This window comes from Cervus canadensis, chromosome 11 (genome assembly GCF_019320065.1).
Source record: "Cervus canadensis isolate Bull #8, Minnesota chromosome 11, ASM1932006v1, whole genome shotgun sequence".
NCBI classification, from domain to species: Eukaryota; Metazoa; Chordata; class Mammalia; order Artiodactyla; family Cervidae; genus Cervus; species Cervus canadensis.
This window is the reverse complement of record NC_057396.1, coordinates 42172799-42200422: the sequence shown is the minus strand read 5'-3', so window position 1 is coordinate 42200422 and position 27624 is coordinate 42172799. Positions and strand designations below refer to the sequence as shown.

At 38.2% G+C, this 27624-nt stretch overlaps 4 protein-coding genes across 4 annotated transcripts in view; 2 read left to right on the top strand and 2 right to left on the bottom strand.

Annotated features, from left to right (window-relative positions):
• LOC122449250 (interferon-induced very large GTPase 1-like) overlaps positions 1-27624 on the bottom strand; it is a 393510-nt gene that overhangs the window by 319132 nt on the left and 46754 nt on the right. The gene's annotated exons all lie outside the window — the stretch shown is intronic.
• LOC122449835 (olfactory receptor 10A5-like) lies at positions 6944-7897 on the top strand. The gene has a single exon (XM_043481878.1). The coding sequence runs from the start codon at positions 6944-6946 to the stop codon at positions 7895-7897; it is 954 nt and encodes a 317-aa protein (XP_043337813.1).
• LOC122449837 (olfactory receptor 10A4) lies at positions 20443-21490 on the top strand. The gene has a single exon (XM_043481880.1). The coding sequence runs from the start codon at positions 20519-20521 to the stop codon at positions 21464-21466; it is 948 nt and encodes a 315-aa protein (XP_043337815.1). The 5' UTR covers positions 20443-20518; the 3' UTR covers positions 21467-21490.
• Positions 22834-23781, bottom strand: LOC122449838 (olfactory receptor 2D2-like). Its single transcript, XM_043481881.1, has one exon. The coding sequence runs from the start codon at positions 23779-23781 to the stop codon at positions 22834-22836; it is 948 nt and encodes a 315-aa protein (XP_043337816.1).

Genomic DNA, 27624 nt, shown 5'->3' with positions numbered 1-27624 from the left:
GGTTATTACAAGATATTGAATAAAGCTCCCTGTGCTATACAGTAGGTCCTTGTTTATTTTATTACAGTAGCATGTATTTGTTAATCTCATACTCCTAATTTATCCCTTCCCCCATATTACTTTTGGTAACCATGAACTGACTTTCTAGATCAGTGAGTCTGTTCCTGTTTTGTAAATGAGTTCATTTGGATCACTTTTTTAGATTCCACATATAGGTGATGTCATATGATATTTGTCTTTCTCTGTCTGACTTAACTTCACTTAGCATGATAATCTCTAGATACATTCATGTTGCTGCAAGTGGCAGTATTTCATTCTTTTTTATGGCTGAGTAATATTCCATTTTGTATATATACCATATCTTCTTTACCCATTCATCTATCAGTGGACACTTAGATTACTTCTATTTCTTGGCTATTATAATTAGTGCTGCTACAAATATTTGGATGCAAGTATTTTTTTTAAACAGGTTTTGTGTTTTTCAGATATATGCCCAAGAGTGAGATTGCTGGACCATATGGTAGCTTATTTTTAGTTCTTTAAGGAACCTCCATACAGTTCTCCCTAGTGACTGCACTAGCTTACATCCCCAGCAGTGCAGGCGGGTTCCTTTCGAATGGTAGCTTCCTTTTGTTTTAGATATCTTTCCATTTCACACAAACCACAAAATTTGCTTATGACGAAAATTCACCAGACTTCTTCCTCCTGGAGGTGGAAATTAATTCCCCTTCCTTGCATGTGGGTTAGACTTAGTGACTTACTTCTGTGCAACAGACCATGAAAAGGAGATAGTAATAAGTCATGTTCATATATCATACACACCCTGGTGTGATGTGATGAGAAGAATGCTTTACTCCTGTGATATAGTCCCCACCTCATTCCCCCAAAAAAGCCTAATCATGAAAAAAACAGCAGACAAACCGTAATTGAGGGTGATTCTGCAAAATACCTTACCAGTTGCTATTCAAAAATGAAAAATAAGGGAATACTGAGAAAACATCACAGGTTGGAAAAAATGAGAATATATGATGACTAAATACAATATAGTATTTTGGAATGAATCTTGGTACAGAAGCCTGTGAGTAAAGTGAATTCAGCTAAGGCCTGCAGTTTAGTTAATAGTATTGTACCAATGTTAATTTTTTAGTTCTGACAAATGAACCATGTTCATGTAAGATGTTTTACAATTGGATGGGAGAAAATGGAGTATAGAAATAATTATTATTTCTGACTCTAAGTCTAAAATTATTTTAAAACTTAAAGTGTTTTACATAAAAATTCAATCAACATAAAATTATATACAACCAAAAGTAGAATTCCCTCTGTTACCCAAATTCATTGTCTAGAGGCAACTATTATCAATTTTTCATATCCTTACAGAAATTTTCTAATAAATAATTTCATTTATATATTTTACATATTTCATTATATATAATTTCATTTTATATATTGAAATTTTCTTTATATAAAATGCATGCAGTTTACATGGTATAATGTATCATGTTCTCTACCTTGGTTTTTTAAATTCAAAAGCATAGCTTCTACTTTGTCCATTGGTCTTACACATATGAAGAAGTTAGGATATTAGAACCAACTCCAAACATTGTCGAAAAATCAGAATATGTCATTTTAAGTGGTAACTTCAAGGAATTGACAAGCAAAGTCCTGAAGATTTTGTAATGGATATTATTTATCTTGTATACCTTGATTTTTTAAGTAAACTTTTTAAATTGCTAAGCATCACAAAACAGAAAGGTCTAGAGCTGGGATTAACCTTAGGTCACTCAGAATCCAAAACTTTTGTGCTTTTCTCTACAGAATACATTTTCTCTACAGAATACAGAATACACATTCCTAGAGTATGGTTTTCCTTTCTTGAATTTCATCCTATTGGCATCTGACATTCCTTAGGGTCCCAAAGGGCAGTAGAATCAAAAAGGTCACATACCCTTGAGGAAGGGCAGGAAGAGAAGCTAAGTTGAGCCCAGAAACACCTGGGGGAAAATACATGTGCCAGCCCTTCATGAGGCCCTGAGGACCAAAGAGGCACCGCTGGGAACAGATCGCCTAAATCAGGGCAGGGAGCAGGGCCAGTCCATCTAGTCTGCTCACTCACACCTGACGCAGAAGGCTGCAGTGACCTGCCTTCAGGTCCAGTCACTAATGGCTCATCCAGGAAAGGGAGTAGGACCTCCCTAATTCTTTTCCTGGTTCTTCTGACAGCAGAGCCAGAGGTCGCCAAACTCTCAGGAGCCTGCACGAAGCACAGGTATCAGGTAGAGCTGAACAAGGCAGACCTTCCTATTGGGCACAGGTAAGGTTCCTGTCAAGTGTCGAGTCAACCCAGGCCCCTCTCGAGGTTCAGGTGCTCAACTAGACAAGGTTTGGCAGGGTTTGGTGGAGCATCTAATTCGATTCCTTTTCCACACTGAGAAGACGTCATCAATCTTCTCTCTGGGCCTTAGTTTCTCCTTTCTATGGCATGAGTGAGATCTGAGAATGCAAAAGATTGAGATTACCCAGAGATTTGTGTGTGTGTGTGTGTGTGTTTCAACTTCCAATTCTGTCCCCTAAAGCTTTCTGGGTCAGAAAAATCTCCCTCTCTGCAGGTTTTGACAAAACATATACCTCCTCCAAGTCTTAACTGTCCTCTATTGTTGCAGAAGTTCTGGAGTGACTGACAAGGAGACTGCAGCCCGGCCATGGGCCAAGTTCTGCTGTGTCCCCCACCTCAAGTCAGGCTGTATCTCTTCTTCCCCGTAGTTTACAGTTCTGGTGCCAAAGGTTGACACTTAAATGTTTAGGTTCGGTTCATTTTACACACTTTGTCGAAAACCCATGTGTTGTTTTTATTATACATTTTTCTGATTATGGTTTTAAGTACAGGTTCAGTCATTTCCATGTAATTTCTATGTAATTACAAAATTTCTCAACCTCAAAATTATGTATCTGCATTAAAATTCTGCATTCATCTCTAATATGGGGAGGATAATGATGGCATTTAAATCACAGTTATGAGAAGAAAATGAGAGAATGAATGTAAAGCATAAAGCATAAATCTATTACATTTTTAGTAAATATTGCAGCTTCATTATGATCATCATTTTCATTTTTAATGTTATTACTATCATATAATAAATATAGCTCATTGTAGAAAGTTTAGTAATCCATAAAAATAGAAACAAGAAATCACCTTTTTACAGCACTTGGAAGTAGATCACTTTAAAATTTTGATTATAACCTTTCAGCCTTTTTATACAAAAAATGTATTTACAAAATTAGAAATTTAGCATATATGGGCAGTTTTGGCATCTTAGTTTTTCATTAATATTATACTGTTATTATTGCATTACACTATTAAACATTCTTCAAAATTATTTAAATGATTGCCTGATTTTCCTTAAATTCATGCTTTATAAGTGAACCTTTCATTCACCTATCTATTAATGATCATTTTCAAAGTATCACTATACTGGTCAGCACTGAACAGACACATAAAATCATTGCCTCCAATTCTTCTACCAGAGGAGTTCTTGAATCAAAATGTATGAACATTATAGGATCCTCACACAATTTGTGACAAACTGAGGCTAATTTGCATAGCCTCAAACAGAATAAGATATTGCTTACTAACCAATACTTACTAGCACTGAGTATTATACTTTTCAATATTTCAAATTGATGAAGAAATTAAGTTTCTATCTTAATTTTTAACTTTATTACTAGCAAAATAGAGTAATTTTCATATGCTTACTGGCCATTGGAACTTTTTGGTGAAATAAATCTTTGTGTTTTATATTTTTCTTTTGAGGAGATTGTGTCATTTTAAAGGGATTTCTATAGCTTATTATATATTAGGTAGACAAACACTTTTATTATTTGTTGCCATTATTACAAACATTTTCCCAGCTTGTCATTAAGTTTTCCCTTTTGTTTATGGGTTGTTTTGTGTTATAAGTGTCTCGTTCTTAATAATATTCAAGTATTTGTTCTGCAAATTTAAAAAAAATACATTTTCACTGTGGATAATGTAAAAAATATAAAATGTGAGGAAGAAATTTAAAACTCTTGGAATTGTTCCACTAAAATGTTAATGAAGAAACAGAACTGAAGGCTTTCTATATGTATTATGTAATACATATATAAATTTTCTATTTAAAATAAATGTTTTATATTAAATATACTATCTTGTAGCACACTTTATCAACTTAGCAAAAACTTACTGAATATTTTCTCATGTCATTTGTTATTCTTATAACATACATTTTAATTACTTCATAGTATTCATAATATAGATGCATAGATGTAACAATTTATTTTCCAATCTATTTTTATATAGTTAGATTGTTCTTTATCATTTATTTGTTCTAATTACACTATTATAAATAAAGCTGAGAGGAGCATCCTGGTATATAAAATTTGCAGATAATCTTAATCTAAAATTGTAGACATGAAGTTACTAGTTCAAAGAATCTCTGAAACATAGTGTAAAATCAACTTATTGTTTGGACCTATAGTGTTTGAATGTTTATATTTCACATTTACCCAAAATAAATACCATGTTTAAATTTTTTTAAGAAAAAATGATCTCCTTTAAAAAATTGTACTTAATTTTTGTTGACTTTGAACTGTTTTCCTTTCTTCTGGCATTTGATTTCTGATGATGTGAACTGAATGATTATTGATTTCCCTAGTTTTCCCTTGGGTAATTTGTAGCAATATGTTGACATTTATCTTGTACACATTTTCTCCTTAAAATTTATATTTTAATTTCTATGTTAAACTATTAGTGTTTAAAATTATTTTATTTTTATATGTTAAAATCAATGAATATTTTCTTTTTTGGATTCTGCTTTAGAATACATGCTGAGAAAGAACTTCAGAAAGCTAAAGTAAATAGTTACCTATATTTTCTTCAATTCAGCTAAAGCTTCATATTTACATTTAAATCATTTTCCATGTTGGATATATTTTATTGTGTTATTTAATGTAAGAATGTAACATTTATTTTCCCCTCAAGTTGCCCCAGAGATGTTTATATATGCCTTGGTCCAGGGATTCATTCTATTTCAGTTATGTGCCTAGAGTGATAGTCTTCAGAGCATGCACAAATAACCATAATAAAATATTGTAATACTATGAGGAAATATAATATTATATGGTAATATTATAACATGTTTAAATACCTGCCGATGTATATGATCCCCACCTTTAAGAATTTTTTGTTTCTTTGATGTGTACTATCTAAGGTTTTTAGTTATAATTAGTGGGAAGGAAAAGGAAAAGCCTGCCTACTCCATCTTATAGACACAGAACTTCCTGATTTATCTTTTTCCTTTGCAGTTGGGCCAGAGTTTTTGTTTGGTTGCAGTTTACAGAATTTGTTTTAATTTGTTGTTTTGTTTTAATCGTTTGCTAGGTTGGTTAGTGAATAAAATTATTCTCCAGCCTCAAAAATTTAAAAAGATTCATATAAAGACATATGGCTGTGTGAATCTTTTAAAACTTGTTTGCATTTAGGGATGCTTTCAGTTCAAAAAGTCATGTGTCCTTTTAGCTCAGAGATGTTTATTTTTCCTCTGGTACTTCTTCAAATATTCTTTTTCTTTTCTCCTTTGTTACATATTCTGGAATGCCTATTAAATTGATTTTATTTAGTGTATTTTACTTCATTATTCTTCTTATTATTTTTGTCTCTTTATTATATTTTCTCAGTAATTTAGACATAAATTCTCTTGTGTTCTAATTCAGTAATTCAGTTTTCTTAAGTTTCTAACCCTGGACTCTATAATCTTTTAATTTTATTATCATGATTTCCCCCCAGGTAGTCTTTTCTAACTATATCCTTGTTTCTGTTTTACTTTGTATCAACTTTGGTTTTTACTGCTCCTAATAATGTTTTATTTCTGTTAGTAAATGTGTGTTGTTCTTACTATAGTTCTCCATCCACATCTAATTCCCTTTCATTTATGCCAGTCTCTTGGCCCACATCATTCTCCAACTTTATCTCATAATGTCTCCATTAGAATTTAGTACTTTAGATTACCAAGATAGGAAGAGAAGAAGAACCTCTTGATAACCAGTTGCAAATTAGAAGCAAATAATGTAAAATGAGGATCCAATTGAGTCTGGACACCTTGATGTTAGTGGTATTGGTTCTCTTCTATCTTCAATGTGATTTGGCAAAAATTCCAATTGTGATTCTCGTAACCATTAATGAAATAATCCCCAGGTCAAGTCAAAACTGCTCAATGAAGCATGGTTTAATAGAAATCAGAGTACTTCAGAATCCAACAGATGTGGTTTAGACTCCAGATTTGCCACTTTAATTGCTATTTATTAACTTCTCTGGGGTCAGTTTCCTCACCTGTAAAATGCACATGTATAAGGATAAAGCACATGCATATGTTAATACATACTAGCTCCTCATTCACCTCCCAAATTCTGACCAGGCAAAAAAAGATTTATGAAGAGGAGAAAATTAAATAGATGCATAGATCTGCTTCATAATCATAAAGATATTTCTAAACTTATGATAAATTCACATATATGTGTTCTTTAATGAAATCATGAGCATTGTACTTGTTTCTCAAAAGTTTATGTGTTTTTAGGAATATCACTGCCTCCCAAAATGGACCCTTTGGTGGTTCCTTCAGGGATGCATGGTTCTGATTAGGCATAAAGTTTCCCTATATGTCAACGTGCAGATAGAAACCTATCAACTCTGCTGAAACCTGACCCAGGGCCGTTGCAGAGCTCATGCTGTGGCCCTTCTTCCTTGTGCTTTTATTCTCAGATAACACAAGATAATTTCCCTTGCAACTGAGATCCTGATCTTGCCTCTTTCCCTGACACTAAGAAGGATTCTGAAAGACAAATCCAGAATCTGACTATTCCAGTCGACAATCTCTATGACCACAGCTGGGGGTTCATTCCTATATCAATGGCTGAAGGAAACTGGACAAGAGTGAGTGAGTTTATCCTCCTGAGTTTCTCTTCCTTACCTACTGAAATACAGTCGTTACTCTTCCTGACATTTCTGGTCATCTACCTGGTCACTCTGCTGGGAAACAGCCTCATCATTCTGGTTACCTTGGCTGACCCCATGCTGCACAGTCCCATGTACTTCTTCCTCAGGAACTTGTCCTTCTTAGAGATAGGTTTCAATTTAGCCACTGTGCCCAAGATGCTGGGGACCCTGATTGCCCAGGACACAACTATCTCCTTTCTTGGCTGTGCCACTCAGATGTATTTCTTCTTCTTCTTTGGGGTTTCTGAATGCTTCCTCCTGGCCACCATGGCCTATGACCGCTATGTAGCCATCTGCAGTCCCTTGCACTACCCAGTCATCATGAATCCAAGGACACGTGCCAAACTGGCAGCTGTCTCCTGGTTTCCAGGCATTCCTGTAGCTACTGTGCAGACCACGTGGCTCTTCAGCTTTCCATTCTGTGGCATCAACAAGGTGAACCACTTCTTCTGTGACAGCCCGCCTGTGCTGAGGCTGGTCTGTGCAGACACAGCACGGTTTGAGGTCTATGCCATCATTGGAACCATTCTGGTTGTCATGATACCCTGTTTGCTGATCCTATGTTCCTACACTCGCATTGCTGCTGCCATCCTGACGATTCCATCGGCCAAGGGGAAGCATAAAGCCTTCTCTACCTGCTCCTCTCACCTGCTCGTCGTCTCCCTTTTCTACGTATCTTTAAGCCTCGTCTACTTCCGCCCTAAGTCCAATAATTCTCCTGAGAGCAAGAAAGTGCTCTCACTGTCCTACACTGTTGTGACTCCCATGCTGAACCCCATCATCTACAGCCTGAGAAATAATGAGGTGAAGAATGCCCTTGGTCGGACCTTCCACAAGGCCCTAGGCCTTAGGAACTGCATCCCATAAGCATTAACAAATAATACTAAAGTTTATCAAATAAGGAACAATCAGTTTAATATTTAGAATCCCTCTGCTTATCTCCACTGTGATGAAACCCACTGCTGAAATGAATATTGGAAAACTCGGTGAAGAGAAACCATCACAGAGGTGGTTTAGACCTATCACCACCACCTGGAAAATTCCTCTGCTTGTCCAGTATAGACTTCCTTCTTTTCTTATTGTCAATTTAACACTCTGTGGCCAAATAATTCCAGACATTCACATTCCTCTTTCCATACTGTTAACAGTATGAAACTGCTATAATCCTAGCATGGGAACACACAAAATAAAATAGGGCAAACCCATTGAAAATCACCATGTCAGTTTGTCTTCCTTTGGGCAAATATGACTCCGCTCATCAGATAGGAAACTCTACTAGTCCTCCCCTGGTGCGTAACTCTCCTTACTGACTTACGTTAGTTTTCATGTCCCTGAGGGAGTGTTAGTTCTTTTAGGCTCTCTGGTTGTAGTATGGACATGGGAAAGTGGATCAATAATTCCCATACCTACACCTTTATAATGCTAGCAACCTCTTTATTCCTCATTCTATTTATCCTAGGAAGAATGACCTGAGCTTCCATTGGCTCTCTAGATTTGGGGTGTCAGTGGTTATTTGTTTAAGGGTCGTTTTTAATCATTAATTTTGTTTAAGTTCTTAACCTTGTTGAAGTAATATCATAAATTTCGATCATGATGCTGGTTTCATCAAAGGTTAAAATAGATCCAGCTAACTCCAGCATAGCTCTGCTGTAACACAGAAGAGTCCCCATTATTTTTATAACTTCATAGTACTCTATTTTGTAGATATGCCATAGTTTATTTGATGAGTTTTCTACAATTACAAAGAATAGTTTTATGCGTAACCCTTTTTATATTTTTGCCAGTGTACCTGACATGTGGAAATCTGGAAGTTGGATTTATTGGCCAAAGTGTAAGTATATAGTGTTTCTATCCTGGCAAATTTCTCTCCAAACTTACTGTACCATTTTACACTCCCAACAGAAATTTATGAAGATTCTTTTCTCCCCAGAGCCACAACAATAATACTTGTCACCAATCATTTAGAATTTAGCTTATGTAATAGGTGAAAAAAAATCATAATTAAATCTTAATTTGAGTGAATAAAATTTGAAGAACACAGAGGGAATAGGTGAGTAATTCAGAGGAAAGATATGCATTTCATTTAGACTTCTGAATTCATAGTTTAGATGATTTGCAGTTGGTGATGTCTTGGTACTCTATTTTCTCCACTTGAAAGCTTCTTTTGACCTTCATTTTAACCAAACCCATTTTATATTTCAAGGTCTACTACAACTCCTCAAGCAGCTAAATTACTCTTTCCTCAGTCAGTTCAGTTGCTCAGTCGTGTCCAACTCCTTGCGACCCCATGGACTGCAGCACATCAGTCCTCCCTGTCCATCACTAACTCCTGGAGCTTGCTCAAACTCATGCCCATCGAGTTGGTGATGCCATCCAACCATCTCATCCTCTGTCATCCCCTTCCCCTCCTGCCTTCAATCTTTCCCATCATCAGGGTCTTTTCCAATGAGTCAGTTCTTTGCATTAGGTGACCAAAGTATTGGAGATTCAGCTTCAGCATCAGTCCTTCCAATGAATATTCAGGACAGATTTCCTTTACAATTGACTAGCTTGATCTCCTTGCAGTCCAAAGGATGCTCAAGAGTCTTCTCCAATACCACAGTCCAAAAGCATCAATTTTTCAATGCTCAGCTTTCTTTATGGTCCAACTCTCACAGCCATACATGACTACTGGAAAAACCATAGCTTTGACTAGACAGACCTTTGTTGACAAAATAATGTCTCTGCTTTTTAATATGCTGTCTAGGTTGGTCATAGCTTTTCTTCCAAGGAGCAAGTGTCTTATAATTTCATGGCTGCAGTCACCATCTGCAGTGATCTTGGAGCCCAAGAAAATAAAGTCTATCACTGTTTCCATTGTTTTCTCATCTATATGCCATGAAAAGATGGGACCAGGTCATGAAACCATGATCTTCATTTTTTGAATGTTGAATGTTAAGCCAGCTTTTCACTCTCCTCTTTCACTTTCATCAAGAGGTTCTTTAGTTGCTCTTCACTTTCTGACATAAGGGTGGTGTCATCTGCATATCTGAGGTTATGGATATTTCTCCCAGCAATCTCGATTCCAGCTTGTGCTTGCATCTATGTTAAGTTTGTCAATGGACAAATTAAATTCTGTGTATACTATACTATACTAATTTTTATGTTTGCTTTCCCCCGATGTACCTGTAACTCTTTGAAAATGAATTCTGTACAAGTGTTTCTGTTTTAGTATAACATAGGCATTCCTGAAAACTTTTTGTTCTGCAAAACTCACATTAAAACACCATGGAGAAATAGGGTTAAGGCAGGCTTCTCAACTCAATAGACATGAGTTTGAGTAAGCTCCGGGAGCTGGTGACAGACAGGGAAGCCTGGCATACTGCAGTCCATGGTGTCACAAAGAGTCAGACATGACTGAGCGACTGAACTGAACTGAACTGAGGCTTCCCAAAATATATGCAACTTTGAAGCCATAGGTGGAAAATGAGGGAGAAGATTGGTATTTTAAATATGCCTTGTGGAAAAAGTCAAACATGTACGTGCAGGCATTGTGCCAGATGTGAAGCAAACAATAATAAACAGGTCAGATGTGGCTACCTCTTTCAGTAAGAAACATGAAGTCAAAAGTCTATTCCAGAAGCACTGTAAGGAATGCCTAGATATGCATTAGGCTTTTTGGGTTAAGCCATAATCAGTTGGAGGAACTTTTATCTCAAACATGGACATCATCTTACCCCTTCAATTTCAATTCCTATTCCAGAAGGGTTAAAGACTTTGAGATGTTAGCCTTTTCATCTTAACCAGTAGTTAATAGCCTCCCCTACTGAGAGCATCCTAAACAAACTGCTTATGGTTTTCATTAATATTCTCCAGTTTGCTTAGACAATGACTATTGAATTCTCCTCTTCAAGCATCTTCTGACCTCTCCTGAGTCCAGGTCAGAAATAAGTCCTAAGCACCAAGCCCAATAAGAATCAAAGTGAAAGGAAATGTAAAAGAATACTAGTTTGAGGAAATTAAATCACTTCCTTGAAGATACCTGCACTCCCATATTCATTGCAACACTTTTCACAATAGCCAATACATGGAAACCAGCTAAGTGTCCATCAACACATGAATGGATAAAGAAAATTGGCATATGTATACATATATGCAATGCAATATTAATCAGCTGTAAAAAAAAAAAAGAAGGAAATCTTGCTACTTGCGACATCATGAATGGAACTTGACAGCATTATGCTAAGTGAGATAATTCAGACCAAAAAAGACAAATATTGTATGATTTCACTTATATGCGGAATCTGAAAATACTGAACTCAAAGAAACAGAGATAAGAATGATGGTTGCCAGTACCTGGGTATGTTGAAGTTGGTCAAATGGTACAAACTCAGTTTTAAATAATTAAGTTCTGGGGATCAAAGGTACCACATAGTTACTCTAGTTAACAATACTGTGTTATATACTTGAAAGTTGCTAAGAGAGAAGATCTTAAATATTTTCACCATACACACATAAATATACAGCTAATTATGTGAAGTAATGGGCCTGTTAACTAACTCTATTATACTCATTTCACAATATACACATATATCAAATCATTACATTATACACCTTAAACTTACACAATGTTCTATGTCAATTATATCTCAATGAATCTGGAAAAAAAATAAAGAGTACTGGTATGCTCCTCTAGTCTCTGTCTGGTGGAAACCTTGGAGAATAGACAGACCACTGAGTTTTGTTCCTTTTCTCTTGTAGCCTCACAAGTGCAGGAGAAGTTGAGGCTGCAGTAAAAACCTTCCTCCAAGGAAGGTTTCATGCAGAATCTTTATGAGATTTTGTACTCTTGGGAACCCCTCAAATCTCATACCTGTCAGAAAGTGAACCTATGATTTCTCCTGAAGAAGAGGAAGTATTGGGGGAAGTCACTTCCAAGAGTAAACAGCAGGGACCAGGGAGCCCTGAGACCCAGCCTGGAATCCTCTAGAGTGAATGGCACAGGCCCAGCCCAGAGCTTCTCTGGAGTGACTAACGCTGCCCAGCTCAGACTGATTTACAGCTGCTGGCCCATCGTAGCTACCCACAGTGTCCAAGACACTGGGACAAAGCTTCTTTGAGAATGTGACAAGGCAAACCCGACTTCACCAGCAGTGTGGACCAGGATAAGCGCAAGCAGAGTGTCTTTGGAATGACTGGTACAGACACAGTACAGGACTTTTCTGAAGTGGCTTGCACAGACATCACCACAATTTAGAACTCCCCCAATGTCACCCATTCAGACATAATCCAAAGCTGTTCTAGAGCAACTGACACAAACCAGGGCTTCTCTTCAATGTGAAACAGACAAACCTCTCACAGGAGGTAAGTGAAGGATGAGAAGGCAGGGCACAAACTTGAAATCTCCTGTAAAGAGGATGATGGCTCACCACCAAGAAAGGTGTCCTTTTTGACACATTTCTGAGAGATAAGAAAGGTGATCAGAAATCTCAAGTAAAACACATGGGGTTTTATAGAATTTGACAAAAGAAGTAGGACAAAGGGAATCTGCTAAAGAATAGGTAACAGTGATAAAATGTGTATTGTGCTTTAGACTGTTCAAAGTGTTTGCACATGAATCATCTCATTTCATACCCACAACCACCCTGTCAGGTAGGTAGGGCATTTATAATAACTGACATTTTATGATTGGAAAGAAACATAACTCAAAAAATGTCAGGTCAGTAGCTTTGTGTCTCACATCTAAAACAAATAATAACTGGAAATTTAGCTCCCCCCAGATCCTTGCCATGATAACTATGTGGTCTCAAACTACCACATATGTGGTAGTTTCACAAAGTTCTCTTAGGTGTGTTAACTACTTCTTCCTTGTTGAAACAAAACAGAATCTCCAAGATGTCATCCCTGAAAGGAGACAATCTGGATAGAGACATAGCTGGCCACACAACCTCAACTGAGAGGAATAGGATTTCAAGTTTCTTCATAATGTCCCCTTCCCCTAAGAAAGGGACTCTCTTCCCCTCTATCACCCCTTTCTTACTTTCAGGGAGAAAACAATATTAAAAACAGAAGAGAAAGGTGAAAGACGTGAAAGAGAAAGAGAAGGAAGTCTAGGTCAAAAGAAAGAAAGCTATGACCAACCTAGACAGCATATTAAAAAGCAGAGACATTACTTTGTCAACAAAAGTATGTCTAGTCAAGGCTATGGTTTTTCCAGTGGTCATGTATGGATGTGAGAGTTGGACTATAAAGAAAGCTGAGCATTGAAGAATCGATGCTTTTGAACTGTGGTGTTTGAAAAGACTCTTGAGAGTCCCTTGGACTGCAAGGAGATCCAACCACTCCATCCTAAAGGAAATCAGTCCTGGGTATTCACTGGTAGGACTGATTTTGAAGCTGAAACTCCAATACTTTGGCTACCTGATGTGAAGAGCTGACTCATTTGAAAAGACCCTGATGCTGGGAAAGATTGAGGGCAGGAGGAGAAGTGGACGACCAGGATAAGATAGCTGGGTGGCATCACCAACTCAATGGACATGGGTTTGGGTGGACTCCGGGAGTTGGTGATGGACAGGGAGGCCTGGCGTGCTGTGGTTCATAAGGTCACAAAGAGTCGGACATGACTGAGTGACTGAACTGAACTGAACTGATAGAGAAAGATCAAGGCAAATGACGGAATACATGACTGAAAACTGTGGGAGGGAGGCAGACACAAAGCCAGGACTCCTGCTTTCATATTGTGTTTCGTGCAGCCCCAGGGTCCTAAGAAGAGGCATGAGGGGGCCATTTCAGTGGCCAGGAGAAAAGTGAAAGCCAAGCAAATGGGTCTTTTAGCTCTGGTCCCTGCCCTAGTTCATCCTCATTCAACTCAAGTCTTGAGGGTCCTGAAAGACTTAGTTTGAAAGAAAAGGGAAGGAGCTCCTCTGCTTTAAAAGTCATAAAAACTACTGTTATGCATATGTAAGTTCCCTCAGCTTCATTAACCAAGTATTCAGAAATTCTTTTCGATAGCTTCTGAATTTGGAGCCCGAGAACCTTTTCTTTTCTGGACTCTTGTCACATACTATCTAGTGTCTAAGTAGTGTCATCAGGAAATTCTCAAACTGTTTGCAGCAGTATTCCTCTGGTTTCAACTGTCATACAACTTGGCCAAACCTCATTGGATTGCTTTCTATCTGCCTAACACTGCTTTACCAAAAGTTTGGATTTAGACGCTTCTTGTAACTATAGAAACTGTAGTGTATATTTTTATACATGTATATATAAATTATTTAATGGGCTTCTCTGGTAGCTCAGCTGGTAAAGAATCCACATGCAATGTGGGAGGCCCTGGTTCAAAACCTGGGACAGGAAGATCCGCTGGAGAAGGGATAGGCTACCCACTCCAGTATTCTTGGGCTTCTCTGGTGGCTCAGCTGGTAGAGTCTGCCTGCAGAGTGGAAGACCTAGGTTCAATCCCTGGGTTGGAAAGATCCCCTGGAGAAGGGAATGGTTACCCACTCCAATATTCTTGCCTGGAGAATTCCTTGGAGAGAGGAGCCTGGAGGACTACAGTCCATGGAGTTGCAAAGAGTCAGACACAACTGACTAACACACATATTACATATAATATCAATAATAATAATGACTAATAATTTAAATGTTTTATAATTTTACATTTTTTCCATATCTCTTCAGTTCAGTTCAGTTGCTCAGTTGTGTCAGACTCTTCACGACCCCATGGACTGCAGCACACCAAGTTTTCTTGTCCATCACCAACTCCCAGAGCTTGCTCAAACTCATGTCCATTGAGTCGGTGATACCATCCAACCATCTCACCCGCTGTCGTCCCCTTCTCTTCCTGCCTTCAATCCTTCCCAGCATTAGGGTCTTTTCCAATGAGTCAGTTCTTCTCATCAGGTGGCTAGCGTATGGAGCTTCAGCTTCAGCATCAGTCCTTCCAATGAATATTCAGGACTGATTTCCTTTACAATTGACTGGTTTGATCTCCTTGCAGTCCAAGGGACTCTCAAGAGTCTTCTCCAACACCACAGTTCAAAAGCATCAATTCTTCAATGCTCAGCTTTCTTTATGGTCCAACTCTCACATCTTTGCATGACTACTGGAAAAACCGTACCTTTGACTAGACAGACCTTTGTTGGCAAAGTAATGTCTCTGCTTTTTAATATACTGTCTAGGTTGGTCATAGATTTTCTTCCAAGGAGCAAGCTTCTTATAATTTCATGGCTGCAGTCACCATCTGCAGTGATTTTGGAGTCCAAGAAAATAAAGTCTGTCATTGTTTCCATTGTTTTCCCATCTATGTGCCAGGAAGTGATGGGGCTGGATGCCATGATCTTCATTTTTTGAATGTTGAGTTTTAAGCCAGTTTTTTCACTCTCTTCTTTCATTTTCATCAAGAGGCTCTTTAGCTTCTCTTTGCCTTCTGTCATAAGGGTGGTGTCATCTGTATATCTGAGGCTATTGATATTTCTCCTGGCAGTGTCGATTCTAGCGTATGCTTCATCCAGCCTGGCATTTCGCATGATGTACTATCCATGTAAGTTAAATAAACAGAGTGACAATATACAGCCTTTACGTACTCCTTTCCCAATTTGGAACCAGTCCGTTGTTCCATGTATGGTTCTAACTGTGGCTTCTTGACCTGTATATAGATTTCTCAGGAGGCAGGTAAGGTGGCCTGGTATTGCTGTCTCTTTAAGAATTTTCCACAGTTTTCTGTGATCCACAGAGTCAAACACTTTGGCGTAGTCAGTATAGCAGAAGTAGACATTTCTCTGGAACTCTCTTGCTTTTTCTATCCAATGGATGTTGGAAATTTGATCTATGGTTCCTCTGCCTTTTCTAAATCCAGCTTGAACACCTGGAAGTTCTTGGTTCACGTACTGTTGAAGTCTGACTTGGAGAATTTTGAGCATTACTTTGCTAGTGTGTGAGATGAGTGCAACTGTTCAGTGGTTTGAACTTTCTTTGGCATTGCCTTTCTTTGGGATTGGAATGAAAACTGACCTTTTCCAGTCCTATGGCCACTGCTGAGTTTTCCAAGTTTGCTGGCATATTGAGTGCGGCACCTTAACAGCATCATCTTTCAGGATTTGAAATAGCTCAACTCGAATTCCATCACCTCCATTGGCTTTGTTTGTAGTGATGCTTCCTAAGGTCCATTTGACTTCACATTCCAGGATGTCTGGCTCTAGGTGAGTGATCACACCCCCACACCATATCTCTTACCAGCTAATAATTTAAAACATTGTTAAAAGGATTTTTACAAATACCAGAAAAGGTAGTGATGAGTTTAATCCATCATTGAATCCCTGAGAATTTCATGACAGAGAGCTCCATTAACTTTTTAAGTTATTAGTGCACATGGACATGTTCAGTTGCTCAGTCTTTGGACTCTTTGCAAACTTATGGACTGTAGACTGCCAGGCTCCTCTGTTCATGGGGATTCTCCAGACAAGAACACTGGAGTGGGTTGCCATTCCCTTATCCAGGGGATCTTCCCAACCTAGGGATTAAACCCAGGTCTCCCCATTGCAGGCAGATTCTTTACCATCTTAGCCACCAGGTGACCCCAAGATATTAAGCCAATTAATTGATGGCATTAAGATAAATGCTAACTACTCATTCAGCAAACATTTACTGTTACTTTGTGGGTACTAGATAATGTAATGTGGATATAGTGATGAATACATTTTGGTTTGTGGCTTAAAGAAGTGTACAATTTGCAGGCAAGGACACATATAATTGTGACACAAAGCCATTATTATAATAAGAGTATTTTAAAATCCTGGAGGAACACAGGGAAAGAGTAATTAGTTACATCCAGTTAGGTGTGGGAATGATCAGAAAAGGTTTTATTAGGAACTTGACATTCAACTTTGGGTTAAAAAATAAGTATTTATACGATTTACCTCTGTTTTACCTAAGGCATTTGATGAACTTTTTATGAGACCTTTGTTACTATTTTAAAGAGGTGCATTCCAGATGAGAGTACATATAACTATGTTTATTTATACCCAACCATGTCCGAAATGATTTAAAGTCACTGATAAAAATATAAAGTGGCTTTGCTATTTGCTTAAAGAATAGAGATTAAAAATTAGTTTCCAACCATTTGGGAATAAGCCTTAAGTTATGTGCCCTAGAGTCTTGGCTCTGTCCTAAGAGATATTTTGATTAAATATGTGAGTGAATCAGACTTTTATGGTGCACTAAGTAATGCAATGCTGTTATAATGGAGTAAAACTTTAAAAATGTCTTCTCAGTACACAGCAAAAATAAAAATAAACAAAACAAATATAACATGGAAGATAAAATCTAATCTATCGGCTAGGAAACACACACACACACACACACACACACACACAGGCCTTATATAACTATTGGTTCACCTAGAGATCCAATAGTATCATCAACCTGCTTTGAAAAAAGTTAAACCTTAGGCTACATTAATTATTAAGCACTTAGAGTTAAGAACTCTGCTAGTGGCAAAAGATACAATGGCAAATGAATACATTTGTCCTCATGATGTTAATAATTATATAACATAAATAGATGCACACATACACAATTATAAAGATGCTCTAATAGCAGTTTACATCAAGTGTTAAAAGAATAAAAGAATAATCCCTTGATCTGTCCAAGGGAGGACAGGGAAACTTCACACAGAAAGTGGTGTTTCCACTGAGACTTGAAAAATTAGCAGAAAGTTATACATAGTTGCAGGAAGAGGTCCCGAGAGTAGAGAGCCACAGGCAGAAAGGCAAGAAGAGGTGAGAGAAAACTATGTGAGCACAGAACAGAAAGTATTTTGGTGTGATTAGAGCATCAGCTCTGTAGGGGGTTTCAAACTGGAAAAATAAGCAGAAATCAGAGAAAAAGACCTTTTAAGAATTTTGCTTATTCCAAGAACAGTAAGGAGTGACTGAAAGAGAGTTAGCAGTTAAATAACTTTGTTCGAGCCGCTGTCAGATCACATACAAGTCAAGAATGGATCAAAGAGAATGAGATAGAGTTGGGTTCCTATAAGATTCTAGGCCAGGGGAAATAAGAGCCAGAACCTAAAGCCATGGTGATAGAGATGGAGAAGGTGATGTTGAATCAGTGTTTAGGAAGAAAAATAATCAAGTTTGGGGGATGAATGAAGAATTTTTAACCCAGTTCCTGGGCACACAGCCAGGTGGCATCATTTCCTGAAATGAGGTAGATGAAAGTGGGGAGGAGGGCGTGGCGAGGTTGGGCAGGAGGAAGATATGCCTCACCAGTCTTTACATCTAAGGCTGTACTGTTGCTGGATGCAGTCTTGTGTCTAAATTCCTTATGAATGTGGCTCACTGTGCCTACACACTGCCATATAGGCATTTCCCTAATTATTTTCATATCTGCTTCATTCTTCAATTAATAACAAATTACTGGGTATCTGCCTTGCAAGGTGTTGGGATAAAAAGTTGAATAACACAATTTCTGCTCTCAAGGAATCTACCCCGTAGAATATGAGATGGAGACATATATTCATGATTATTCTAAGATAAGGACTGTGAAAGAGGTATTTCAGGTCTGCAGTGGTGCTAACACCTTAAAATGTTCTGCCCTCCTAAAAGTAATCTTGCTTCTTTTCTCCTTTGCTACCATCCTATGCCAAGTGCTCCAGCTTAGTCTCACCTGTGAGATCAGATTCATTTCCATTCTCAGAGAGGGGTTGAAAGTGCCACCTAACAGGCAAGCCTATGGTTTGGAGTCAGATGCCAACACTTGCTGGCTGCCTAACTTTAGGAAAATTACTCCCTTCTCTGGGCCTCAGACTCCTTGGATGTAAGGTGAAACTAGTAATAGTTCCTACAGCTTCTGGTAGTTGTGAAACAACCATAACACTTGCAAAACACTCGTAGTACTGTCTAGTATTGGCTTGGTGCCCAATAAATGTTCATTTTTACTATGAAAATAAATAATATTTCAAAAAAGTTTCTATAAAGTAAGTGATGCCCAGCTTGAGATTTTTTAAATGAATAGGAATCAGGAAAAAATTTTTAAAAGACTCTTTCTCACTATTTTTGCTCTTTACCTCCCTCTGTCTTTCACCACCTTGTCTTCGTGTCTTGCACCTGCTCAGGACTTTACTCAAAAATCATCTTCTAAGTGAGACCTTCTGTGACACACCCCACACCCTAAATCCTGTCTTCTCCACTGCTTTATTCTTCTCATCATCTAACATAATAAACATTCTATTCATATAACTTAATATAACCCACATTTCCTGTTAAAAATTGAGTTATATGAGGGTGGAGATTTTTGTTTGCTTTATTTACTAGTATATTATTTTCAATATCTAGAGCAATCTCTGGCACACTAAAGATAATCAATATTTATGGAATAAATTATTTTTTTCTCTTAGGGATTGAAAATAAAAGGCTGCAGTGATTTTGGGCAATAGATTATATAAGAAGTAGATTTTAGAAGGTAGATCTAGTTTTAAATCATTATAATTGTAATGATTAGCATTCACTGAGTGTGTGTTATACGCCAGTCACCATGCTATGTGCTTTAGACTTATTCCTTCATTTAATTTTGTAGCCATCAAAAAAACTTTCAGAGTTCCAATTTTAAAGTTTAGTTATTGATACAATGGTGAAACCGTCTGATTCTTTTTCACAGGATTTAACATTATTAGTCACACTTGTACACTTGATTTGGTCTTTATTAATGTGTAAAATTTGTTTCATGTTTCCTGAGAGTCAAGACTCAAGATGACCAGTAGAAGCTAATGAAAGGGTTCATACATAACATACCTGGATGCTCCCTATGGTCTGACAGTATTTTGAGTCTATGTTCTCTTTGTCTGATCACATATAGCCACATGCAGGGTATTTAGTCCTGTGATTAAGATAAGCCTTAGGTCCTATATTATTCATCTTGTTTAAACTACAATTGTCTGAGTTTAGAAATGATCACTCCAGTATACTGAACTCTTCCCAAGTATGAGCTGCTCCAAATTGGGACTCATTCAGGTTTCCTCCTGAGGGATCATTGGTAATGGTAACTCACTTTCCTTGACTTTCTCCTTCCCTCCTTCATTTTGCAGAAAACACGCCCTCACCACCTTTCTGTGCATTAAGACCCTGCTCTTCAGAAATGGTTGGCCTGGCTTCTATTTTGGCACTACTGACTGTTGAAGAGAGATAGGATAGAAGCACAAAAATGAAGCTGTGACTTTGGCCATCCTCTATTGAGTAAAGAAAAGTCAGGACATATATAGATATACATGGTATGCCTCAGTTCAGTCTGAAAAAAAAAATTGTTGATATTCTTAGAAAAAAAAAAGTGAATCCCACAGTCAGACTTGTTTTTAACATTGGAAAGTATAGCTGTTTGAGCTTCAACAATAATAACAAGAGGATGAAGAATGAGGCCATGAGAATTTCCCTTTCTAAGGGTGTAATAGAATCTAAATGACATGGAGACTGCCACCTTCCTGGAGTGTGACTGTCCAATGAAATCCTGAGCAGAGGAATGATGTGGGGAAACTGGACAGTTGTCAGTGAGTTTGTTCTTGTGAGCTTCTCATCCCTGTCCTCTCAGCTACAAGCTCTGTTGTTTCTCCTTTTTTTGACCATTTACCTTGTTACCCTGATGGGAAATGTCCTCATAATCCTGGTGACTACAGCTGACTCTGCCCTCCAAAGTCCTATGTACTTCTTCCTCAGGAACTTGTCTTTCCTGGAGATAGGTTTCAACTTGATTATTGTGCCCAAGATGCTGGGGACCCTGATCATCCAGGACACAACCATCTCCTTCCTTGGCTGTGCTACCCAGATGTACTTCTTCTTCTTCTTTGGAGCTGCTGAGTGCTGCCTGCTGGCCACCATGGCGTATGACCGCTACGTGGCCATCTGTGACCCTTTGCACTATCCAGTCATCATGGGTCGCAGAGCCTGTGGCCAGCTGGCAGCTGCCTCCTGGTTCTCAGGATTCCCAGTGGCTACTGTGCAAACCACATGGATTTTCAGCTTCCCTTTTTGTGGCCCCAACAGGGTGAACCACTTCTTCTGTGACAGCCCCCCTGTGATCGCACTGGTCTGTGCTGATACCTCTCTGTTTGAACTGGAAGCTCTAACAGCTACTGTCCTATTCATCCTCTTCCCTTTCTTGTTGATCCTGGCATCCTATGTCCGCATCTGCTCCACTATCTTCAGGATGCCCTCAGCCGAGGGGAAGCACAAGGCCTTCTCCACCTGCTCCTCCCACCTGCTGGTTGTCTCCCTCTTCTACAGCACTGCCATCCTCACATACTTTCGACTCTGGTCCAGCAACTTTCCTGAGGGCAAGAAGCTGTTGTCACTCTTCTACACCGTGGTGACTCCCATGTTGAACCCCATCATCTACAGCTTGAGGAATAGTGAAGTAAAGGCTGCATTAAGGCGGGCCATCCGCAGGACCCTGGGCTTTCAGAAACTATGACTGACTTAGATGGAAACTGAGGGGATGGAACACATAGACAAAGGAAAGAAAAGCAAGGTCCTCAAATATGTCTTTGGTTTCTATTCTTTCCAAGAGCCACAGTATACACACTGGGACTTTGGACTTTCCACTGGGATCCATTAATGAATGAAAGAATATGAGTGATGCAATAAAGAACTTCAGCAGGCCCAGTATTCTCTTGGTCTGGGGTACTGATGCCTCTGAGGATGCTATATTAGTTTACACAGATTAGCAGTCTGATGGTTGACAACTTCATTACTTTTTGTCATTTCTTATTTGCTTTAATTTTCTTGAACTTCTTCATGTCATTTTATACTTTTATGCTTTGTTTTCTTTTGTATGTCCAAAAACTCCACCAGTAACTTTCAAAGATCTTTCTGTTTAGGAGATAAACTAATGATAATTGTGATAATAAATAGTAGAGTTTGCTTAATTCTTTCACTCACTTTTTTTTTCAAAACCTTTGGGTTTAGAATCAAACTTTCAAAAATTTAAGAACTCAAAATGTCAACAAATTTTTATTCAGCATATGTCAGACCTTATTTAGACCCTGAAGACACATGGGTGAATAAAACAAATTTCTTGCCTCATGGAATTTTTATTCTAGTGAGAAAGAGAGAAAATAAAATGATGCTTTAAATCCTCCATTTGCTTGTAAAGTACCCATGTTTAGAAGGGTATGATTTGAGGACTTCCTCTGCTACCATAATTGGTCTGTGCCTCATATGGGGAAAACTGATTCACTACATGGAAATCTGCCTTAATCTCAAACTATCCACCTTGGATATGGGAGTTACTTGACAGAAAGGGTGTAAAAGAATCCCAAGTTAAATAGATGTTGACAGATTATGGAAGCTACTATGAATCATCCAAAGATTTTTTGTTTCTAGATTTTTGGGGGGGTAATGTCATTATGATTGGATGGAATCAACTGTCCTTCTTAAGCTTGCATATCCCTCAACAAATTTTGCTGCCCCTTTATGACTTGTTCAGTGAACATATTTCAATTCTAGACTCTTGGCAAAGAGCAGACTTGGGACATGGGCACCGTAGCTTTGTGCAAAGTATTAATAAGAATTTATTGATAATTCATTGATATATTTATTGATATAAAATGGGAGTGTTTCTTGGGTGATTTTTTTAAAAAGACCAACCAGAAGGAAGCAGAGCATCCTTCCTAATACTCCATGAATTATTGTCCTTCTTCTTCTACAGAGGGAGTGCTGGGTAAATGATGGCACGTGGGTCCACAGACAAGTACCAAGGATGAAAGTTACCATATTCCAGTCTTGCAGAGGCACCTACTCAGCCAGTCTTAGAAGTAGACAACCAGGAGGATCTTGGTGTCAGTGGAAAACTCCAAACCTGCATGGGAAATTCCTTGTGGCTACTTTCCTCAGAGCTCCCTTCACATCCTTGTTCCTCAGGCTGTAGATGAGGGGATTAAACATAGGGGTCACCATTGCATAGAACACAGATACCAGCTTTTCCTGTTCTTTGTAAGACTTTGGTGTCATGTAGGTGACAATTCCTGACCCATAAAAAAGGATGACCACCACGAGATGGGAGCTACAGGTTGAGAATGCCTTGAGCTTGCCCTCAGTTGACCTCATCCTGACCACAGTCACTATGATGCGGCCATAGGATACCAGGATTAGAGAAACCGGTATGAGGAGAATCACAACCCCCATGAGGAAAATGACCATCTCTGAAGTGTGGGTGTCTGTGGATGCCAGGATCAAAATTGCAGGGGCCTCACAAAAGAAATGAGCAATATTATTGCTGCCTTGGTAGGGCAGCCTTAGTGTGAAGGTGGTGTCCACCACAGACACCAGAATGCCACTGGTCCATGATCCTGCAGCCAGCTGGATGCACACCCTCCAGGTCATGGTGCTAGGGTAATGCAGAGGGTTGCAGATAGCCACCTGTCGATCACAGGCCATCACCGCCAACAGGGCACACTGTGTACACCCGAAAACGAGGAATAGCAGAAGCTGAGCTGCACAGCGTGTGAATGAAATCACTTTCCTTCTGGAGAGCAGGTGGGCTAGGGCTTGAGGAACGATGTTGGTAGAGAAACAGAGGTCAGCCAGAGACAGATTGCAGAGAAAAAAATACATGGGTGTGTGAAGCTGAGAGTCAGCCTGAATAAGGAACATGAGAAGCAGATTTCCAAGCACGGTGGCCAGGTAGACACCCAGGAATAAGGTGAAAAGCAGCTCTTGGGTGCGTTGGTCATCAGAGAGTCCCAGAAGGAGGAATTCTGTCACCTGCGTCTGATTTGTCTGTCTCATGGTTTTATCAGTGTGAAGTCACTCTACAGTATATATAGGTGGGTATAGCCTATAAGATTATACAATTCAGAGCTGGAAGGCTTAGAAATTGCCCCCAGTCATACCAACCATTTTAAGAATCCCCTTTATTAGGCTGTTAGAAGATGACTATACTGCTTTTTTGGAATGTTTTCAATGTTGCAAAACTTAATACTTCCTAAGATGGTACATTCATTTCTAGTGTCATCTGACAAGCATATAGTAGATCAAAAGAATCATCTTCATCATCTTCTCTATCTGAACATCATACTTCTAATGATAAAAGCAATAGATTGAATTCACCTGTAAAGTCATGAAATTTAATTTCTCTTTATTATCAGCAAAAACATTTGAGTCTTACTTTGCTGTTGTGATACCTCCCCCATCTCATGATGATGTAGATACTTTTTTTTAGTTTTTCAAAAATACAAATCTTCCTATTGTTTCTTCCCTGAAAAAAAAAAAAGTCACTCACCAAGGTATAAGAAAAAGAACCAAAATACCTTGTAGAATTGATATTTTTTCCTTGGACAAAATAACCTATTTTGAAAGAGCTAGGAAACCAAGGGATAACTCTGCATATGCTATAATCTTTCTGACAATCCTGTTCCCCACTTCAACTGGAGCTCCTGAATAAAAATCTTTGCCATCAGTGAACTTCCAAAACACCATTATAACGTAATATCCATTTTAAGCCAGCACCCTGTCTGGTTTTGTTCAGACGAAACAGCACTAATCCACCACTTCCAGTCCATCCTCTCTCGCCTATTATTGCATTATCATGTCTTGCATTATATTTCTACATTCTCAGAGACTAAAAACTCCTTTGATAACTGTATCTATGTTTTTTTCATTTTTGTGTTTTTAAAAGACATAGCATAGAACTCTATTCAATAAATTATGTTTCATGAAGTAAATAAAAATGATTTAACCACATAGTTTTTAGTAGAGTTGTTTAGAAAGCCTAGAGAGACTTGCAATAATGTGGGAACAATAATAAATTTTTTTGTGGAGCTGTTGCAAAATAGAAAGGAAAGAAATTTACTTAAGACTAAAGTTTAGAACCCTATGCAAGTTTTGGGCTACCAGTCCTTTTTGTGTTTGGTAAAGGTGATTCAAAGTATTTTAAAAAATATATCACATTAAAAATAAATTTAAAAATACATACATCAAATAGAATACATAAGATTACCAATGAAACAGTTACCAAAATAGTTTTGGGGAAAAAAACTATGTGACATAATAATACGTGTGGCTCTTTAATACATTAAAACTTAGGCAGATCTAATAATCGCCTAAGTTTCAAAATGATGAGCTTAAATATGATTTTGAGGTAACTTCAACAACTGCAATATTATTTTAAAATACTTCTAATTTCTGTTGGTGATAAAGTCATGGATACTGCTACATCCAAACAAGAAAGAAATTTCAGTTAAAGTAAACACAAAGAAGTAGCATTTATATCTAAATTGAAGAACCCTCATGGAATTGAAGAATTTCAAGTTAGGAAGTTGTGGGCTAAAGGAATTCCCAGGAGTTTTCTCAAAAAGTCATAATTACTTTCTATGTTTTCAGATAATGGAATCTTAGGTTCCTGGATGGTTCTCGATGGGTCAAAATGATGAAAGATTTCAATTCAACATTGAAATAATAAATGAACAAATAAAACATTAATAAGAACAATCTCATCTCTGCTTGATGGTCGTTTATGGCTTCCTTATCGACCCCAAGTCACTTTTCTAGCTATTTTTCCTGCCACATACCCAGGACACACTGCATTTTTAAACCTCATTGGTTTTTGCTCAGCCTAGTCCCTCTATTAACAGGTAAGCCCGCTACACAGAGACAGCATTGTTTTTCTTGAGCATTCAACATTGTTGCAATATTCGATTACCTGATTTGTGAGCAAATATTATTGGCCAAGCACATGCTTAGTAAAGGCAATACAGATAGAAAACCCAAACCCAGAGGCCCTCAGATAGGAGGGACCAAACTATAGTCGCATTTCATCCCTAGGGCTGTTCAGTTCAGTTCAGTTCAGTTCAGTTCAGTTCAGTTCAGTCGCTCAGTCGTGTCCGACTCTTTGCAACCCCATGAATCGCAGAACGCCAGGCCTCCCTCTCCATCACCAACTCCCGGAATTTACTCAAACTCATGTCCATCGAGTTGGTGATGCCATCCAGCCATCTCATCCTCTGTCATCCCCTTCTCCTCCTGCCCCCAATCCCTCCCAGCATCAGGGTCTTTTCCATAGTCGTCCCTAGAACATCATAGATTCACAGCATATCGTGGTTTAATGAATGAAAGTACTGGGCCAAGTGATTCTGTATCACCTAACAATTACTTACATCAAACTGATATAGAATTGTTTCTAAAGGGAAATAGAGTCTGTTGTCAAAATAGCTGACATAAAAATAAATTTTGAGAACACAAGCTATGTTAAGATAGATACTTTTAGAATTGTCACCCATTTAGTGTAAGTTATTACTTCATAGGTTCTTAGTCTCCAGGATATAGTTCAGTTTGGGTCCTTTAGACTTATTTCTCTGCCACACATCATTCCCAGAATAGAAACTAGTGCAACTGTATCAATCATGTGACTAGATCTCAGGGAAAATTAAATGGTAAGCAAATATCTATCTGTTTTGATGCAAAGAGGTAGATAGCATAGAACTAAACACTTGTTGCAAAGCTCAAAGTGATGCCTACAATCAGTGGTTAACTTATTGAATGGGCAGTTACAGGATATTGGTAATTTCTATGACTTCTTCACCTGCTATAGATTTTTCAAGATCCCATTTGAGAAAAAATATTATTTTGGATCATTTTCTTTTCTGACCCACACCTTTTCCCCACTCCCCACTCCCAGCCACTCCCAACAAAACAGACAGACACACACACACACACACACAAATACACACATTCTCAAACTAGTCTATCCTAGATACATAAGTGTACCTATAGCATCATAACTCTTAATGAATTATATTGAAATTATTTTCTTTCTCTGAAACTGTAAGATGTTCAAGGGCAGGGACCTCAACTGAATCATCCTTATTTACAGTAAATAAGATAAATCCTGGTATAGAAATAATTACCGCACCTTTTTGGAATTGATTTGACCTGAGCCAAAGTAGCAGGAGTCAGAGATGAGTGTGAACTGTCAAATGGTAGCAGCTCTCATGGACCCTGGGCGTGCAGCACTAGAGGGCTACACTCTGACCTTTCTTGATTTGTTTTTAAAAGCATATTATTCTCCCATGCAAGCATGGAGAAGAAAATGTTCCCCCAGGTGACTGCAAATCTGCCCCTAGGGCCAGGAAGCCTTTGTAAGAAAATGATGTTTATTGTCAATCATTCTCTTGTGTTAGTTTGCCTTTTCCTCAGATTCAACATAAGATTGTAGGTTCAATTCTCTAAACATGACATGTGTTTCTGGATGTGGAACAGGACGATAGGGTCACAGAGCCAGCCATTGTCTAACCTGACATTTCTTTTAGGAAGAGGACACTGAGGAAATCCATAGGAACCAACAACAACAAAAAAATACTCATTTTCTGAGCCCAAGATCTTTTGGGCTCAAAATCATCTAGTCCTACTTCCCATACCTATTTACTGTCTTCCAAGCCCAGCTCAACAGAAGCATGAGAAGTGTAAGAATCCCCATGGAAGTTCTGCTTATGTTTCCATCAGGTGAGACCCACACTTCATCGTCACAAAGAATTTGACATTGTAATTGTGGTTTCATAAGGTAAATTCACTGTGGAAAAAACCTTGCCTAGATCTATGCCAGAAGATTTAGCAGTAAGAATCAGACTGTTAGGA

Excerpts from the sequence above, each read along its gene's own strand:
- LOC122449835 (XM_043481878.1), top strand. The coding sequence starts at position 6,944 with ATGGCTGAAGGAAACTGGACAAGAGTGAGTGAGTTTATCCTCCTGAGT.
- LOC122449837 (XM_043481880.1), top strand. The coding sequence starts at position 20,519 with ATGATGTGGGGAAACTGGACAGTTGTCAGTGAGTTTGTTCTTGTGAGC.
- LOC122449838 (XM_043481881.1), bottom strand. The coding sequence starts at position 23,781 with ATGAGACAGACAAATCAGACGCAGGTGACAGAATTCCTCCTTCTGGGA.